This window comes from Panthera leo, chromosome E1 (genome assembly GCF_018350215.1).
Source record: "Panthera leo isolate Ple1 chromosome E1, P.leo_Ple1_pat1.1, whole genome shotgun sequence".
NCBI classification, from domain to species: Eukaryota; Metazoa; Chordata; class Mammalia; order Carnivora; family Felidae; genus Panthera; species Panthera leo.
This window is the reverse complement of record NC_056692.1, coordinates 39,193,781-39,213,748: the sequence shown is the minus strand read 5'-3', so window position 1 is coordinate 39,213,748 and position 19,968 is coordinate 39,193,781. Positions and strand designations below refer to the sequence as shown.

The 19,968-nt window shown below is 37.8% G+C and overlaps 1 protein-coding gene across 1 annotated transcript; it reads left to right on the top strand.

The window, feature by feature from the left end:
- The first annotated feature begins 1,183 nt into the window (after positions 1 to 1,183).
- On the top strand, positions 1,184 to 8,869 carry KRT222 (keratin 222). Its single transcript, XM_042915651.1, has 6 exons — positions 1,184 to 1,374; positions 4,472 to 4,600; positions 5,312 to 5,532; positions 7,819 to 7,895; positions 8,072 to 8,207; positions 8,641 to 8,869. Exons 1-6 carry the CDS (start codon positions 1,279 to 1,281, stop codon positions 8,867 to 8,869), a joined length of 888 nt encoding a protein of 295 aa, XP_042771585.1. The 5' UTR covers positions 1,184 to 1,278.
- The last annotated feature ends 11,099 nt before the right edge of the window (positions 8,870 to 19,968 follow it).

Below are 19,968 nucleotides of genomic sequence, written 5' to 3'. Positions count from 1 at the left end.
CAAATAACAAAGACGATAGATCCATTCTCAAAAATATTTCAGTCACCCACATTTCAGTCATAACAGCGAGCTGGCCAGAGTAAACAATAAATTTAGGTGACGAGGGAGAGAATACAGAGGCAGATGAGGCAATATATGGAAGAAAACCAAGCAATCATAGTTCCAATCCCAAAGATGCCATCACATCGCCATAAGGCAAGACATCTTAACCCCTTCTGCTTCCGGTTTGTCACCTTTTCAGGGTACAAAGTGACAGGGATTAAGAAGTGGCTTAACCCCTTCTGTTTCCGGTTTGTCACCTTTTCAGGGTACAAAGTGACAGGGATTAAGAAGGTTAGATGGAATGATAGATGTAATGATGCTTTTTGAAGGTAAAAGAGTGCACAAATGTTATATTTACAGGTATGAGTTGTCTGTGAACTATACGTTTCCTAATGAAGGAGTAACCCCACAATAAATCTTACCCAGTGAATACCCCCTGTAGGCAGACCATCTGGTTGTATTTCTTCAACCTTGTTAAAACATTGGAAATGTTAACTCTCAGCTCTCACAATCTATTAGCCCTTACCTGCGGCTATAGCCCTCATCAGAATATGCCTTCAGGAATCTGCCTCAATACATCAAACCCTGCCATCAGGCCAGCAGCCTGCCATGAACCACACAGTATGCATTTGAGAGAAATACAATCAGTCCTGTGGCTAAGGACAATGGCCAACTTAATCTGATGGTAGCCTTTTCCAACACCTGTCAGAATACTCCAGACTTACAACATGTTCTAATAATGCCCTACCACAGCATTTCTGTTTAAATAATCCAAATGGCAAGAAAAACTATAAAAGAAAATTTTAGCTATCATGTTTGCAGCCCGGATTAATTTCCATGCACTATCTTGGGAAAAACAAAATACAATTTCCTTCATCTTGTTCCCCATGTCCTTTTCCACAAGGTAAGTTGACCCACACACACACCCCCACCCCCCGCCAAGGGCTCAACTTTACAGAGAACCAATTTCAGAATACTGCGGATGTTTTCCTTTTTCTGTTCCTTTATGGAGAGTCTGACACATCTACCAAACCGACAGTAGGAGAAAAGGGTTTGCCAAGTATTTGCACAATTGATTAGAGACACAGGAATTTCCGCGGTTGTGAAAAAGGAGCTCTGCGTCTTTAAGGCTCCGCGGAGCTCTCGCTCTCTGCTCGACGCAGACAGACCAGCTCTGCCGCAGCGACTCATCCTATCGATAAGGTTCACTTAGCCAAGGTGGAGGATGGGAAAAGAATGGAGCTGTCCCAGCTACTCAATGAGATCAGGGCAAACTATGAAAAGCTCCTCACGAGAAATCAGATAGAGACCGTGCTCTCAACAAGGATCCAGGTAATGATTTCATACAGACAGGCACCTTCCAGGATAAGGAGACAATCCATGTCTATCCAATTCCTGTCCCGGCCTCTCTGAGGTACAGTATTTCCTTTTCAATGCAGCGTCTACTGGGGAAGGAATTTAGGTTTTACTGCAATGTGACTGGACTACAGGGGGAAACGCTCTAATTAGACTATTAAGTGACCATTCAATGAATGTCAATTGATGCATTTGATTTTTGTATCAATTAGGAGGTTACTATCATTAACGAAACATGGGGCCAACATACAATAAAATGGGGCACTCTAACCTCTTTTAGACATCCTTCAGCAAGGAAGTATTTCAAATACCCTTTGAAGATATTACGGAGTTATTTATAGAGATTGTTTAAATAACATCTTTTAATATGGCAAGCTTTCTAGTAAGATTTATTAGCTTGCATACTTTGTAGAAATAAAACTAAGTAAAATATTTCTGAAAGGTTTCCATCATCGTTTTAATGAGCTCAGTTTTATACCAGATTGTTATAAATAGAAATTACCTAAATATGTGAACATGGCATTCGGAAGCAGTGGTATAAATTGGGACAAATCAAAATTCCCCACATTGATAATGACTCCCCACTTATACAGTTTTGCTTGTGTACTACAAGATGAGAAATGTTGATTTCCAATAACATTGTCCAAGTTATTGGACAAGCCATGAACTATTTAAGCACTGAAAAAAAGAGAAAGCCAAGTTAAATAAGGGCTGACTCTCAATTTCATAGACTTACTTTGCTTTAAAGTGACAATCACATTTAGCAACTCATGAATACCTCAAATGTTTAAATAAATGCACAAATAAATAATTTAGAAACAAAAATTTACAAATTCAGGATTTGGGGGATTTTGTTTGTTTGTTCATTTCGTTTACCTATCATATCTGAGTTCAAGTTCTAGTCCAGGCACCGAAATATGGCAAAGAGTGAACTTAAGAACCTCACTGAAAGGGAAAAAATATTTCCAGGAAATCATAGGGCTTTATTTCATTAGCAGTTCATTTTTGGTAACAATATAAATTGCACCTCAGGGTAATATTCTCAGTCTTCACAAAGAATGATCAGTATCCTAAATCAAGCAAAGTCACTGGAATATTTAAGTACTGGAATAGTTCACTCACCTTTTGCAAAGAGAAGGGAAAAAATTAATAGATGACAATTTCTGAAAATTATAGATCAAAGAAACTATTTTGCAATGGTACCAATACAAGTTATCTAGTTTGTAAGTCATGATGCCAAAATGAGTAAATTAAAGTAAAAGGGAAAAGTTGCAGTAACTTGTTTCGAGTCTTCTTAACGTCAGTCTACTTTAGGGGATTTCTTTCAAGGAACTCAGAAATTCAGAGAAGCCTGATTAATTATTACAAAATAAAGAAACATAAGCTTTTGGTGATTCATTGTTGTAGAATAAACTACCCCAAAATTCAATGGATTAAAACGATGGCATTGTCTCTCATGATTCTGTGGGTTGACTGGGTTCAGTGGGGGTGATTCTTCTGCTACATGTGACGTTGGCTGAGACTATAATCATCGTGGGGCACAACTGGGCTAGGACATCCAAGGTGGCTCACTCATGTGTCCGGAACCTCGGCAGGGTGTTTGGGGAAGGCCGGCTCAGCTGAGACCATTGGGTTTGTTTCTCTCTCTCCATCTGGCCTGTGTGTGATCTCTCCAGCAGCGTATCCAGACTTCTTAACGTGCTGGCCCAGAACTCCCAAAAGCACAGGAGTGCAAGTTTTCAGGGCTTCCTAAGGTTTAGGGCTAGAATGGGCACTTCTGCCACATTCTACTGGCTAAAGCAAGACACAGGTCTGCCCAGATTCAGTTTGGAAGGGGACCACACGAGGACATGAATTTGGGGGAGGTGTGGTTCAGTGGAGGCCATCTTGGGACTCCAGCTGCCACGCGAACATAGCTGCCAGTTTCATACACAATCCAAACGACCGGCAGACATGAGCATTGTTATGCTCTCCTATTTCCTAAGTTCTTGACATTCTGTTTTGTAATTGCTCTGGTATGTATTGCTGCTTGACTTTGCCAACATAGCGCTAAGAGCAAGTGATACAACAAACCTAAAGAAATGTATGAATTTTGTTAATGCCTTGCCCTGAAGTTTGTAAACGTTCATTTACTACAATGTTTGCTTTAAAAAATAGCTATTGTGTCATCAAATTAAAATTTTTTATTTCAAAATGCATTTTGATAAAAACATTAAAAAGTTATTTTTGCTTTAAAAATTATACACAATCAATTCCTTCCATTGCTCCTGCTGCTTTTGGGGCCAAATGTTGAGAATTCTGTCAAAAGATACTTTCATTTGATTTGAACATCAGCATAAGAGCATTTAAAGCCAAATATAACATATTCCATTTATTATTTAATATGTCGACATTTAGAAAACAATCTTTAAAGATGTAATTTTTACTACTTCCCTAGATACCCAAGATTAACATGCTTTCCAAAAAGATCATTTGAAAAAGGTAAATCACCAGTGGGTTCTCTTTATATGGAAGTCTATTTTAGAGTTTCTAATGCCTATGATAACTTAATTCTCTAAATTATTCATAATATACTTTCCAGCAGTGTTTAATCCCCGTCCATATACCCAGTCCCAGAATTGATTGGTTTAGACTATATGGCTGTTTATCTGCTTTTACAAAGCAGCCTACAAGAAAATATGGGGGGAAATAATAGCTGAGTTTCAATCCTTCTTCCTGAATAATGCCATAAATAATAGAACGGTCAGAATCAGAGGTCTCAAGCTTAGATCCTGCAAGCTGTTACTTTTCATTAAAATAGATGTATTTTTCTCTGCATTTCCTAGACTGTTATAGTAGGAAGAGACTTCTAAGGTTCATCTTATACCTGAGAAAACTAAAGCTCAGCATGCAATCCACTCACTCCCATACCTGATTAATTAGTAACTAAGCACTGGAACACACATTTGAAATTTAACAGGTTAAAGAAAAAATGAGACACCTATATTATGTTTTTAGGATTTACTTTTAAAGGTCTCATTTTCAAGAGTGCTCTTTGTGTCTGTTGTTCTTGGTGGTGGTGGCTTTCTTAAAGCTAGAAGAAGATATGAGCAAAAAAATGGACAAAGACGAAGAGGCTCTAAAAGCAGCTCAAGCAGAACTCAAGGAAGCTCGACGCCAGTGGCACCACCTGCAAGTGGAAATTGAATCTCTCCAGGCGGTGGTGAGAATCATCTTGATCTTAAAAGTGACTGGCCCACTCAGTCCCCAGGCATTTGCTGATTAAGAGACAGAAAGGAATAATGCCTATTAACTTCCAGTGAGAAACTGAAAATCAAGGCCACTGAAATCTATCCCTGGTGCTAGTTCGACTACCCTGCTCCGTCCATCGTGGCCACGGCTATTAGCAATTCACTCGAGGTTTAGTTCACGCCTATAAAAAAGGAAGTAATCCTTGCTTATCATCCTGGGGTTCTCTAATTTCTGGCATGGGAGAACATAGCCTTTTTCGTTATCCAAAGTTGTGACTGTGGGGAGTCTTCTGTCTACACCCCTGTGACTTGTAATAGTAAAAAAATATTTAAACGCTTTCCTAACATGCCTTTAAAAGCAGCCTGCTCTGCTTTGACATATGATATGCTACATTTTCAATTTTTAAAAATCAAAAAATCAGAGTGATAAGTCAGTTACGTTGTAGATTTTTTGTTGTTGTTGTAAGAATTATCACAGGATTCCTTTGAAATAGTACGCTCTCTAGCTATGATTTTTGTCATTTGAGTCATACACAAAGTTGTCAGGAAACATCTCTTGCATAAGTGATATACTACGATTGCAAATCTTTAAGAAAGAACATAATCGAATGAAGGCATTACACATCAGATTCAGAAACACATTTTGTTGCACTGATTCACTGATGACAATCTGTATAAAACAGGAAAGGGGCCTTGAAAACTCCCTACATGCCAGCGAGCAGCATTACCAGATGCAGTTGCAAGACCTAGAAGCTGTGATCGAAGGACTAGAAAAAGAGCTACAGGAAGTAAGGCGCGGCATCGAAAAGCAGCTGCAGGAGCACGAGATGCTTCTCAACACAAAGATGAGGCTAGAACAAGAAATCGCCACTTATCGCCGCCTCCTAGAAAAGGAAGAAATCAGGTACCTAATTCCATATACAGTACTTAATGACAAGTGGCCAGAAATACAGAGTCACTTACATCTTTGTTGAGGTAGTTAGAAATCACATCTAAAACCCCAACATTCAGGGCACCTGCATGGCTCAGTTGGTTAAGGTGGGACTCTTGATTTTGGCTTAGATCATGCCCTGCATCAGGCTCTGCACTGACAGTGTGGAGCCTGCTTGAGATTCTGTCTCTCCCTCTCTCTCTCTCTGCCCTTCCCCTGCTCCCTCTCTCTCTCAAAAATAAATAAATATTTTTTTAAGTTCATTAAAAAAAAAAAAACCAACATCACCACAGCATGCTCACTGAGTTCCTAAACAAAATAGGATTAAGTAGGCAGAGAACTATTTTCAGCCTCCCAAAATTATGAACAGAATGGCCAAAGTCGGGTACATTAGCTACAACAAGGAGCGTGTCAAGCCTAGAACAAACTGTAAATAATTCTCAGTTGCTACAAAAATGACCTTTCTTAACTTCCTCATTTTCCTTGCCATTCATCTCTTTTAGAATTAGTCACTGTCTTCCATGGACCACCCACAAAGAAAGCTTGGAAAATTCACCTATGACCACATCTCCCCACCCAAGGCCCACTCCCATCACACATCAAAAGCCAAAATTAATAATGACAATAATAATAATTAATAATAATAATAAAACATGATTATATTACAACCATAAAAAGTTTAGTTCTGAGCACATGTTTTGAAAGTCTTCCAGATGTCCTGATAACAAAAGGTATCAAAATATCACAAGAGAAATTCTTACTAATTTACAGTTTCATAATCTGTAATCACGTATAAGGTCACATGGCTCTGAACACAGCACAACCTCCAATTTTCCGTGTTCCCATGTTAAGAAACTTTCATTCTTGCTTGCTTCAGAATTCCTAGTCCTCTACAAAATTAGAGGAAACTACTTTAACCTATAAGTCTTGACGTTTATTAAGTGTCTTGACATTTATTAAAGTTTTGGAAAACACAAAGTGAATTCCAAATCTACCGCTTACTAACTGAGGCACACGAGGCAAGTTACTGAACCTCTCTGTGCCTCAGGGTTTTTTCATCCATAAAATGGGAATAATATTACCTACCTCATAGGGTTCCCTTGTGGATTAAATAGATTAATGTTTGTATAGTGCTTAAAAGAGTGCTATATAAACATATACACACATGTAATTTGTTATTAAATAAAATAAGTGGTGGTGGATTTTATTAAATGCCTAATCATTCAAGATGATGATAAAGTGGTCTTTAAACCTGTATTCCTTTAATACAACTTAAAACATTTTCGTTATGCTATATTTAAGATACATGAGAAAGCATCAAGAATCTCACAAGCCTCACGTACACACTTCCCCCAGCTCAAGAAATGAAACGTATACAGTATTGTTGCGATCGCTCCACCCCGACCCTAGACACCTAAAGCACATCCCCCCACCTTCTCCTTCTCCCTCAGTCTAACCTGGATCCTGAATTTGATGCTTCTCAGTCTCACACATTCCTTTATACTAATATGTAGATATGTATCCCTAAGCAAAAAGTGAAGATATTTTGCATGTTATTTTATTATTATTATCTTTTTAATGTTTATTTCTTTGAGAGAGAGAGAGAATGCAAGTGGGGAAGGGGCAGAGAGAGAGGGACACAAGATCTGAAACAGGTTCCAGGCTCTGAACTGTCAGCACAGAACCTGACACAGGGCTCAAACTCACAAACTGTGAGATCATGACCTGGGCCGAAGTCAGACACTTAACCAACTGAGCTACCCAGGTGCCCCGTGTGTTATTTTAACCTTTATAAAATTACCTACAAATTACCTCCCCCCACCCCCACTCAATGTTATACTTGGGAGATTCATCCATAAAGGTACAGTGTACCCTGGGGCGCCTTGGTGGCTCAGTTGGTTAAGCGTCCAACTTGGGCCTAGGTCATGAGCTTGCCATTCCCGAGTTCAAGGTGTACATTGGGCTCTGTGCTGACAGCTCAGAGCCTGGAGCCTGCTTCAGATTCTGTGTCTCCCTCTCTCTGCCCCTTCCCCATCACGCTCTGTCTCTCCGTCTCTGCTTTCTCTCAAAAATAAATAAACATTTTTAAAAATTTTAAAAACGATACAGTGTATCTTTAGCTCATTTATTTTCACTGCTAAGTAGTATTTCCATTGTATGAATATACTACAATTTATCCATTCTCTTACTGGCGAGCATTTGTTTCAATTAAAGGCTAATATGGTCTTGCTTCTATAATATAATTCTTTCCAATTTCAGATACTATGGTTGTATCCAAGGTGAGAAAAAAGAACAAAAACCTACGACAAGTAGAGTTGGTTTTGTTTTACCTTCAGGTGAGTTTCTGATATAAGTAAATGACTTGAAAAGTAAAACGTCATTTATAGGGATTATAAATAAATACTGTACAGTAGCAAAAACAAGCAATGTTTGAGTAAACTTCGACACAGAAATTGACTGTGACTATTATTACAACATTGTGATTGAATGTTTCATGTTAATGTTTACACAGCCATTATAAATGAAATATCTTTCTCAACCAAACTCCCACAAAAGTATGAGAACGAAAAAGTGGAAACAGTGACCAAACAAGCAATACTGAATGGAAATGTTGTGAAGGAAAGCACAGAGGCTCGTGGCACAATTCAGTAAGTAAAATAATTTTGACTAAGAAACAATAATACACACATGCAAAGAAATTAACTTCACTTGTGTAATCTCGGTGATCTTTGCATGTTTCCAAACATAATTTTAATATGCTGTGATTTTTTTAAATCCGACATGACTAGATATATATAAACAAAAACCCAGAGGAAGGAGTACTCAACCCTTAATTCACCATTTTTCTAAAATTATAACCAAAACATGTGAATTGCATAGAATTCCTTGGAAATTATATTCATTTGATTTTTAAAGTATGTAAATTATAAATTTCACTATGTCAATTGTGAGTTATAATTCAAAATGTGTCAGTTATGAACTATGCAAATTTCTTGATTTCTTTTTCATATGGAATATATATTAGGTATTTTTAATAGATCCATCCTTCTTTATATGGAAAGGTTTATTTTATCATTTCAGGACAGAGAAAGTGGATGAAGTTATTAAGGAATGGGAAGGCTCCTTCTTTAAAGACAACCCTCGATTAAGGAAAAAATCTGTTTCTCTTCGTTTTGACCTTCATTTAGCAGCCACTGATGAAGGGTGTTTACAGACTAAGCAGGATAATCTACCAGATATAGAAGTCAGGCTTATCATGAGAAGATCATGTAGTATCCCCTCTATCAAACCTCCATCCGGAGCTAATTAATCCAAAGACAATATTTGACTTGATTTGAAAATGACATTAGGGTGGACCAAGGGTAGGCCATAGGGTAGGCCATACTGATCACCCTCTGTCCCAATTATTAAGTATGTATGTTATGATCAATGTGCAATTCTCTTCAGAAAACAAACAGTAAGGAACAAAATTTCTCTGAATCTAATTATGGATGTACTCTTTGAAGAGGGGGAGCTTAAAAATAAAATCAGAAATTCAGTATGGTTTCTATTTTATTTGCTCCACATAGTCTTCTCTTTTTTCCTTGAAATGTTATCGGAGACTGTAAGTGTTAAGCTGGCTTAAATCTTTGAAATTTCACTCAACTGGCCAAAAATTCTAGGGAAAAAGAACAGTTTGTTTAAGTATGATTGTATCACATTAAGAATCCTACTAACTTATGCATCATTATTCCATGACTGGTTATATCTAAAAAGATTTTTCTACTTAGAAAGGAAAACAATTATAAACAAACTTTTAAAGAGGGCTCACTATTCACATAACTAAAAAAAACTTTTTTTGAGACAATTATTTGCACACTTAGAAAAAAAACAGTTACTTTCCATGAGCAGTTCTGAGCAAGCTATAGAACACACCCCTCGCTAATTTGATGATTAAATAAAATTAAGTTAATCTTCATACAAAAGCTTTTTGTAACCATTATCTGATTTCCAGAAGAGTAACTTTATTCAAAGAACTTGAAGGTTGTGTCCTCCCCCACAAAAAAATCAGAAGGCCAGCGGCACAAACAAAAGATGAAAATCTCGTTGCTATGGTTACTAGAATAGTTCTCCAATCTCACCATCCCAACTTTTCCATCTGTCAAGCTCAATGTGACTAATTTGGATATTCAGTGTGAGCATTAGATAAGATACTATAAAAAGTATTATAAATATTTCTTGCAATCATTTATGTGAACTATGATAACAGTACTGTTATCTAAGCTATTTGCAGGATTTATGTTTTTAAATTGTTCAAACTGTAATAAATATGGACAGAAAATATATTTGTGAATAAGTCAAGTATTGTTGCAAAGTTTTTTAAACAACCTAATTTGTTTAATACAGGCATATTTATTTATTTTAAGACCTTAAATAATAATACCTGTTTTAAAACATTAGAAATTTATAGGCTATCACTTTTTTTCTAAGCAGAAAAAATGTTGAGTACAACTCACCATACTTTTTCCCAGCTAAAGTGTCATATAAGGGCTACAGCTCATTTAGCATTTTTAGTATAGCCTCTGTAATCTCCCTCTCTCTCTGTCTCTATTATTTCAAACAGAACAAAATGTATATTTTAACCAGGAGAAAATTGTGTTAAATAATCTTTAACATAATACAGGGATATAAAATTTTAAATTTTCTTTTTCAATTACTTTAGATTCCTTTTAGCCTGTCTTATCCTATTTAGCAGAAGGGATGATTTTGTTTTGTCAAGGATACAACGGCACGTTAAATGCTTATTCTTGTGCAAGCGTCTGACATAAAATACATCCTGTACATAAGTGTTTTCATTCAATATTAGTTACATGCTATGCTACAAACTTTATCAATGCTTTGGAAAAATGCAATCGTATAAGCTATTGTATTAAAGTTACTATACTAAGCAACAGTAAGCATAATAAAACAGTGTATCCAGCGTAATCTATATGCAGTGTTAAAAACAGTACTGGGCGTCATGAATGTAACTGCTTGTTATAGTAATTCCACTATGCAGCTCTTGTGTGTATAACATGTACATTTTAAAATACAGTACTTGACTTTATAAAAAAGTTTTATTTGCTTTGGGGCATTTTAAATTGGGATATGAATTTACCAGAGTAAATGATACCACTACAATAAAAAAAAAACCTGAAACATGAACTTGAAAGTTGCATTTTATTTGAGTGTGATACATTGTATTAAGTTTAATTGTTCTGATATTATTAGCTCACTTGGGGAATGAAGAAATGTGCAAGCATGGTGGAGACAGAACAGTTTTTATACTTTTTTTGGCAAAAGAGAAGTTAAGAATGGTATAGTCGAATAAATGGTATATTCTAATTAAGAGAATCAAAATAATCCCACCATCCTGGGAAAAGTGTAACAGTAGCTATAATTTGCAAAATGTTTACTCTGCCCTTGGCACTGTACTCAGCAAAGTTGTACATAATCTCCAAATTTTACAGCAGTCCTACAAGATTTTATCCTCATTTTACGGTGAATAGAACTTAATATTCTGGAGTCTCTGACTTTTGTATATGTCAAAATACAAATACAAAAGTAAAGAATGATTCCAATTACTAACGATTATAGGATCCTAGCCCAGGCACCATCACTAATTCCCCATGTGACCAGAAAGGAATTACTTGAGTCCCCTAAGCCTCAGTGTTCACACTTGAAAACAAAGGAAAGGTGATGCTTGGCAATATTCCTACCTTGATTACAGCACAGAGTTGTTTGAAATAATATATGTGCGAAAATATTTGACAAAGCACTACTCAAATATACAATGCCATTTGGATGAAAATTGTCATTGGGAATTTGTGAGGACAGTTATAGCTGATGGTGATTAAGTAATAGTTCAAAACACAAACGGTGAAGAAATTTTCCAAATTCTTCAACTGCTGCTAAATTATTCTTTCCCAGTGAGTTACCTAATTTGAACTGTTCTACCATGATAGTTTTCAAATTACAAAAGTGTTCTCTAAAGTAAAAAAAAAAAAAATGCTTAAATTAATTTGAAAGTGTCAAGTGGAAATGTATTATGGAGAGGAGGAGCCAAGATGGCAGAACAGCATGGAAGGTTTTTTGTGTGTCTCGCGTCCATGAAATACAGCCAGATCAATGCTAAGCCATCCTGCACACCTAGAAAACTGATTTGAGGATTAACATAACAATCTGCACAACCTAAACCCCAGAACTCAGCAGGTACGGATGCAGAGAGGTGAACTGGGGGAGAGAGAAGCCACGGAGGGCAAGGAGCCGCTTTTTCATGTAAAGAGAGGATGGAGACGGGGGGATACAGGAAAAGCACCCCCCAAAAGCAGCTGGAGAGAAAGTGGAAAAGTGGAAACAGCCTCAGGGACTGAACTAAAAAGGGAGAAAGGAGAAAGGAGAGGGTTGAAATTCTATTAAGACTCTATAGAGTCTGAAACGCCACAGCTCGATACCTGGTGGTGCTCTGGTGAGAAGGGCGAATCCCCAGGAGCAGAATGAAGTCTGGAGGGTCTTCGAGCCACACAGGGAGCGGCGGTTCCCCTGCTGGGCGGACACCTGGTAGAGGCTGTGTGGGTCCCCCAAAGGGAAGGACCCAGTGGACCCGGGAGAACAACCACATTCGCTGGTGCTGGAACAAAGTTGCTGGGGGTGAAGCCCGGTGCCAGATGCACTTTGTGATTTGCCATAATCCCTGAAATGCTGCTGCTACACGATCGTGTGTGAACTTTTTCTGGGGCGGGCTGGCACCCTGCCGCAATCTCTGAGCATTGGCAGCAGCACGGTCCCGTGAATGTTCCTGGGTGCAGCTGGCACCCGGCCATTGCTCGGTGAGACCCTCGGCAGAGGGGCAGAACGGGTCAAAGCCGCAGTCCCTCAGAAGAAAGGGGTCGGGAAACACAGCCGCATCGGAGATAAAACTCAGGAGGGAGGTGCTACCTGGGGCTTGGTCACGGATAGTGTAAAAGCGGGGAGTGGATAGAAGCCGAAGACAAAGGACAGGTGCAGGGTTGCTGGTCAGGGAGAGCAGAGTTCCAATACTAGAGACTGGGTAGCTGGGTGACACCATTTTCACTGCTCCCGCGCATGCCCATACACACCTGCATGCGTAACAACAATCCACCCCAGTAAGCCAAGCAGCGCCATCTAGTGGAGAACAGAGCCACTACACTAAGCCCCGCCCAACGGGGCCAATCTCACTCTTCAGGAACACAGAAGAGTGTTCTCCGCCTGCTTAGTTTATGGACTATAAAGCACTTCATAGTTTGACTTCTAGGGGAAAATGAAGTAATTTCAATTGTATTTCAATCTGTTTGCTGGTCCATCTATTCAATTTTCTTTTTTTTTTCTTTTTTTCGTTTCTTTTCTTTTTCTTGAATACAGAAACAATTTATTTTTATTTTCAATTTTTATTAAAAAGATTTTTAATTTTTTTCTACTATACTTTTTACTTTTGTGTAAATTTTTTCAAATCCTATTTTACTTCCATCATTTCATTTTATTTCAGTGTATTCATTTTTTCAAATTTTCAAATGATTTCCTTTTTTTTTTCTTTCCCCTTTTTTCTCTAATCTGTCAAGCCCTTGTCAACACCCAGACCAAAACACACCTAGGATCTAGCATCATTTATTAGATTTTGTGTGTGTGTGTGTGTTTAATTTTTTAATTTTAACTTTTTTTAATTTTTAAATTTTTTACCTCATTAATTCTTTTTCTCCCTTCAAAATGAAGAAATGAAGGAATTCACCCCAAAAGAAAGAGCAGGAAGAAACAAAAGCCAGGGACTTAACTAACACAGATACAAGCAAGAGGTCTGAACCAGAATTTAGAATCACGATAATAAGAAAACTCGCTGGAGTCGAAAATAGATTAGGATCCTTTTCTGCAGAGATAAAAGAAGTAAAAGCTAGTCAGGATGAGATAAAAAATGCTATAACTGAGCTGCAATCTCAAATAGATGCCAACGGCAGCAAGGATAGATGAGGCAGAGCAGAGAATCAGCGATATAGAGGAAAAACTTATGGAAAATAATGAAGCAGAAAAAAAGAGGGAGACTAAGGCAAAAGAGCACGATTTAAGAAATAGAGAAATCAGTGACTCATTTGAAAAGAACAACATCAGAATCATAGGGGTCCCAGAAGAGGAAGAGAGAGAAATAGGGATAGAAAGGTTATGTGAGCAAATCATAGCAGAAAACTTTCCTAACCTGGGGAAAGATACAGACATCAAAATCCAGGAAGCACAGAGGACTCACGTTAGAGTCAACAAAAAAAACAACCACTAACAAGTCATATCATAGTCAAATTCACAAAATACTCAGGCAAGGAAAGAATCATGAAAGCAGCAAGGGAAAAGAAGTCCTTAACCTACAAGGGAAGACAGATCAAGTTTGCAGCAGACCTATCCACAGAAACTTGGCAGGCCAGAAAAGAGTGGCAGGATATATTCAATATGCTGAATCAGAAAAATATGCAGCCAAGAAATCTTTATCCAGCAAGGCGGTCATTCAAAATAGGAAAGACTAATAAAAGTTTCCCAGACAAACAAAAATTAAAGGAGTTTGAGACCACTAAACCAGCCCTGCAAGAAATTTTAAGGGGGACTCTCTGAGGGGAGAAAAGATGAAATACATACATACATACATACATACATACATACATACCAAAAGCAACAAAGACTAGAAAGGACCAGAGAACACCACCAGAAATTCCAACTCTACAAGCATCATAATGGCAATGAATTCATATCTTTCAGTACTCACTCTAAACATCAATGGACTCAATGCTCCAATCAAAAGACATAAGGTAATAGAATGGATAAGAAAACAAGATCCATCTATATGCTATTCACAAGAGACCCACTTTAGACCTAAAGACACCTTCAGATTGAAAGTAAGGGGATGGAGAACCATCTACCATGATATTGGTCAACAAAAGAAAGCCAGAGTAGCCATACTTACATCAGACTATCTAGACATTAAAATAAAGACTGTAACAAGAGATGAAGAAGGGCATTATATGATAATCAAGGGGTCTATCCACCAATAAGACCTAACAATTGTAAACATTTATGCTACAAATGTGAGAGCACCCAAATATATAAATCAATCACAAACATAAAGAAACTCGTTGATAATAATACCATAATAGTAGGGGACTTCAACACCCCACTCAGAGCAATGGACAGATCATCTAATCAGAAAACCAACAAGGAAACAATGGCTTTGAATGACACACTGGACCAGATGGACTTAACAGATATATTCAGAACATTTCATCCTAAAGCAGCAGGATATACATTCTTCTCCAGTACACATGGAACGTTCTCCAGAATAGACCACATACTGGGACACAAATCAGCAAGTACAAAAAGATCGAGATCATACCATGCAAATTTTCAGACCACAACGTTATGAAACTCAAAATCAAACACAAGCAAAAATTTGGAAACGTAACAAATACTTGGCGACCAAAGAATGAATGGGCTAACCAAGAAGTTAAAGAGGAAATTAAAAAGTACATGGAAGCCAATGAAAATGATAACACCACAACCCAAAACCACTGGGACGCAGCAAAGGTGGTCATAAGAAGGAAGTATATAGCAATCCAGGCCTTCCTAAAGAAGGAAGAAAGGTCTCAGATACACAACCTAACCTGAAACCTTACAGAACTGGAAAAAGAACAGCAAATAAAACCACAAACCAGCAGAAGACAGGAAATAATAAAGATTAGAGCAGAAATTAACGCTATCAAATCCAAAACAAAAAACAAAAAACAAAAAAAAAAACCAGAACAGATCAATGAAACCAGAAGCTGGTTCTTTGAAAGAATTAACAAAATTGACTGGCTAGTGGTTTACTAGCCAGTTTGATCAAAAAGAAAAAGGAAAGAACCCAAATAAATAAAATCAAGAATGAAAGAGGAGAGATCACAACCAACACAGCAGAAATAAAAACAATAATAAGAGAATATTATGAGCAATTATATGCCAATAAAATGGGCAATCTGGAAGAAATGGACAAATTACTAGAAACATATATACTACCAAAACTGAAACAGGAAGAAATAGAAAATTTGAACAGACCCATAACCAGTAAAGAAATCAAATTAATAATCAAAAATCTCCCAAAAAACAAGAGTCCAGGGCCAAATGGCTTTCTAGGGGAATTCTACCAAACATTTAAGGAAGAGTTAACACCTATTCTCTTGAAGCTGTTCCAAAAAAATAGAAATGGAAGGAAAACTTCCAAACTCTATGAAGCCAGCATTACCTTGATTCCAAAACCAGACAAAGATGCAACTAAAAAGGCAAACTATAGACCAATTTCCCTGATGAACATGGATGCAAAAATCCTCAACAAGATATTAGTCAACCAGATCCAACAATACATTAAAAAAATTATCCACCACAACCAAGTGAGATTTATTCCCGGGATGCAGGTCTGTTTCAATACCCACAAAACAATCAATGTGATTCATCACATCAACAAAAGAAAGTTCAAGAACCATATGATCCTCTCAATAGATGCAGAGAAAGCGTTTGACAAAATACAGCATCCTTTCTTGATAAAAACCCTCAGAAAGTAGGGATAAAAGGATCATACCTCGAGATCATAAAAGCCATATATGAAAGACCCAACACTAACATCCTCAATGGGGAAAAACTGAGAGCTTTCCCCCTAAGGTCAGGAACAGGACAGGGATGACCACTCTCACCATTGTTATTCAACACAGTATTGGAAGTCTTAGCCTCAGCAATCAGACAACACAAAGAAATAAAAGGCATCCAAATTGGCCAGGAGGAGGTCAAACTTTCACTCTTTGCAGATGACATGATACTCTATATGGAAAACCCAAAAGATTCCACAAAAAAACTGCTAGAACTGATTCATGAATTCAGCAAGGTTGCAAGATATAAAATCAATGCACAGAAATCGGTTGCATTCCTATACACCAACAATGAAGCAAGAGAAAGAAATCAAGGAATCGATCCCATTTACAATTGCACCAAAACCATAAAATACCTAGGAATAAATCTGACCAAAAAGGTGAAAAATCTATACACTGAAAACCATAGAGAGCTTATGAAAGAAATGGAAGAAGACACAAAAAAATGGAAAAAGATTCCATGCTCCTGAATAGGAATAACAAATATTGTTAAAAGGTTAATACTACCCAAAGCAATCTGCATATTCAATGCAATCCCTATCAAAATAACACCAGCATTCTTCACAGAGCTAGAACAAATGATCCTAAAATATATATGGAACCAGAAAAGACCCCAAATAGCCAAAGCAATCTTGAAAAAGAAAACCAAAGCAGGAGGCATCACAATCCTGGACTTCAAGCTATATTACAAAGCTGTAATCATCAAGACAGTATGGTACTGACACAAAACAGATACTCAGATCAATTGAACAGAACAGAGAACCCAGAAATGGACCCACAAACTTATGGCCAACTAATCTTTGAGAAAGCAGGAAAGAATATCCAATGGAATAAAGACAGTCTCTTCAGCAAGTGGTGCTGGGAAAACTGGAGAGCAACATGCAGAAAAATGAACCTGCATGTGGTATATTTCTTACACCATACACAAAAATAAACTCAAAATGGATGAAAGATCTAAATGTAAGACAGGAAGCCATAAAAATCCTCGAGGAGAAAGCAGGCAAAAACCTCTTTGATCTTGGCAGCAGCAACTTCTTACTCAACATGTCTCCAGAGGCAAGGGAAACAAAAGCAAAAATGAACTATTGGGACCTCATCAAAATAAAAAGCTCTGAACAGCAAAGGAAACAATCAGCAAAACTAAAAGGCCACTGATGTAACGGGAGAAGATGTTTGCAAACAACATATCAGATAAAGGGTTAGTATCCAAAATCTATAAAGAACTTATCAAACTCAACACCCAAAACACAAATAATCCAGTGAAGAAATGGGCAAATGACATGAATAGACACTTCTCCAAAGAATACATCCAGATGGCCAACCAACACATGAACAAACGTTCAACATCACTCATCATCCGGGAAATACAAATCAAAACCACAATAAGATACCACCTCACACCTGCCAGAATGCCTAACATTAACAACTCAGGCAACAACAGATGTTGGCAAGGATGTGGAGAAAGAGGATCTCTTTTGCACTGCTGGTGAGAATGCAAACCGGTGCGGCCACTCTGGAAAACAGTATGGAGGTTCCTCAAAAAGTTAAAAATAGAACTGCCCTATGACCCAGCAATTGCACTACTAGGGATTTATCCAAGGGAGACAGGTATGCTGTTTTGAAGGGGCACATGCACCCCAATGTTTATAGCAGCACTGTCAACAATAGCCAAAATATGGAAAGAGGCCAAATGTTCATGGATGGATAAATGGATAAAGAAGATATGGTGCATATATATACAGTGGAGTATTATTCGGCAATAAAAAATGGAATCTTGCCATCTGCAACTACGTGGATGGAACTAGAGGGTATTATGCTAAGCAAAATTAGAGAAAGACAAATATATGACTTCACTCATATGAGGACTTTAAGACACAGAACAGATGAACACAAGGGAAGTGAAGCAAAAATAATATAAAAACAGAGAGGGGGACAAAATATAAGAGACTCAAGTATGGAGAACAAGCAAAGGGTTACTGGAGGGGTTGTGGGAGGGGGCATGGGCTAAATGGGTAAGGGGCATTAAGGAATCTACCCCTGAAATAATTGTTGCACTATATGCTAACTAACTTGGATGTAAATTTTAAAAAGAAAAGAAAAAAAAAAAAAGAAAAAAAGAAATGTATTATGGGACACGGGCCAAAATGAAACTTTAGTTAAATGTATAGACACATCATTCAAATGATCAACACATAAAACCAAAGGAAAGTTTGTACACAGGGCAGAATCTGCTTCTGTGGCTATAAATGATGATCAGCATGGACACACCGACTGCTAATATTAATGGACATACTACAGATTTTGAAGGAAGGTATGTGTGCAAATCAGTACAAGCCTCTTCTGGTTTCCTTTACACACTTAGACCCTAGGCCAAGGTTGGCCAACTTTCTCAGTAAAAGCCCAGGTAGCTAATATTTTAGGCTTTCCAGGCCATATGATCCCTGTAGGAACTACACCATTCTGCTTTTGTAGCTGAAAGCAACTATAAATAATATGGAAACAAATGGGCATGGTTGTGTCCTAATAAACTACAAAAACAGGGGGCAGCTCAGATTGGGCCTGCAGTAGTCCTTTGCTGGTATCTTCCCCAGATCCTCAAACAAGGTCTATGGATGCCAGACCATACCTTCAGATTCTCCACGACCATCCTATTTTCATCCTTTTCCATACCATGTGTCAAAGCTCATGTCCCAAATCCTCAAGGTATCTTGTAGGCAATGCAGAAGCTTGTAAAAACAAACCATACTTTGTCAAATTCTACAACACGCTGTGAAATTACTCTGTCCTGGAATCTACCGGGCTTCAAGATTTCACAACTATTTCTAGTGATAGAAACTGAATACCCATAACTTCTGCTTTCACAGACACAGCTGAGAAAATTAACCTATTTCACCATTTTGCCTATCACCAGACTTTTATAGGCTATTTGGCCTGGGAGAACTCTGTCTTCTCTTTCCCTATTTTAAGAAAAAAAAATTCCAGGGGTGCCTGGGTGGCTCAGTCTACTAAGTGTCCGACTCTTGGTTTCGGCTCAGGCTTTGCACAGAGCCCTTTGGGATTCTCACTCTCTCCCTCTCTCTGCCCCCCCCTCCCCACTCACAGTCTCTGTCTCTCTTAAAAGAAAAAGAAAACTTTAAAAAAAAAAAAGAAAACAACCATTTAAAATAGCTTCATTAGAAAATACTACAAACTGCATGGTTCAACGATTGGTTCAAAATCTTTCTGGAGTCACAGATCTCTTTGAGAATCTGTTGAACTACTAACACTCTACCTGGGAAAAAAAAAAGTACAAAAAATTGCACATAATTTTAAAGGGTTGATAGACCTCATTAGGGCCTATTCTTGGACTACCTAAGTATCTAAGGACTGTAGATTTTCCCTTGTTCTCCCATTTTCTCCTTTTCCTTCTTTCTTCCCAGCCACGGCTCTCTTCCTACCCCTCATTCTGTCTCCTTCCCCAGCTTCTTCCTACAGCACTGTGCAAAGAAATCAAAGAGACCTGGGCTTAAATCCAGCTTAATCACTTACTAGTTTTGGCTTCCCTGTTTGAGAAAGTATGGGTACGTGTCAGAGAGGAAAGCAGACCAAGTTCCTGGATCTTGCTGCCAGAAAGAAAATTAAACTACTTGGGCCTAAGACTATCTCTGGGGTTTACCACTAGGTTTCTGTAAGGGTTCCCAACACCCTTTATAGTTACAATAGTTTCAATAGTCATATTAATGAT

What these genes read in the sequence shown, in the direction of transcription:
- KRT222 (XM_042915651.1), top strand. Translation starts at nt 1,279, where the DNA reads ATGGAGCTGTCCCAGCTACTCAATGAGATCAGGGCAAACTATGAAAAG. An exon ending in CTAGAAAAGGAAGAAATCAG is followed by an intron (nt 5,533 to 7,818) that starts GTACCTAATTCC and finishes TTCCAATTTCAG; the next exon opens with ATACTATGGTTGTATCCAAG. An exon ending in TGGTTTTGTTTTACCTTCAG is followed by an intron (nt 7,896 to 8,071) that starts GTGAGTTTCTGA and finishes ATGTTTACACAG; the next exon opens with CCATTATAAATGAAATATCT.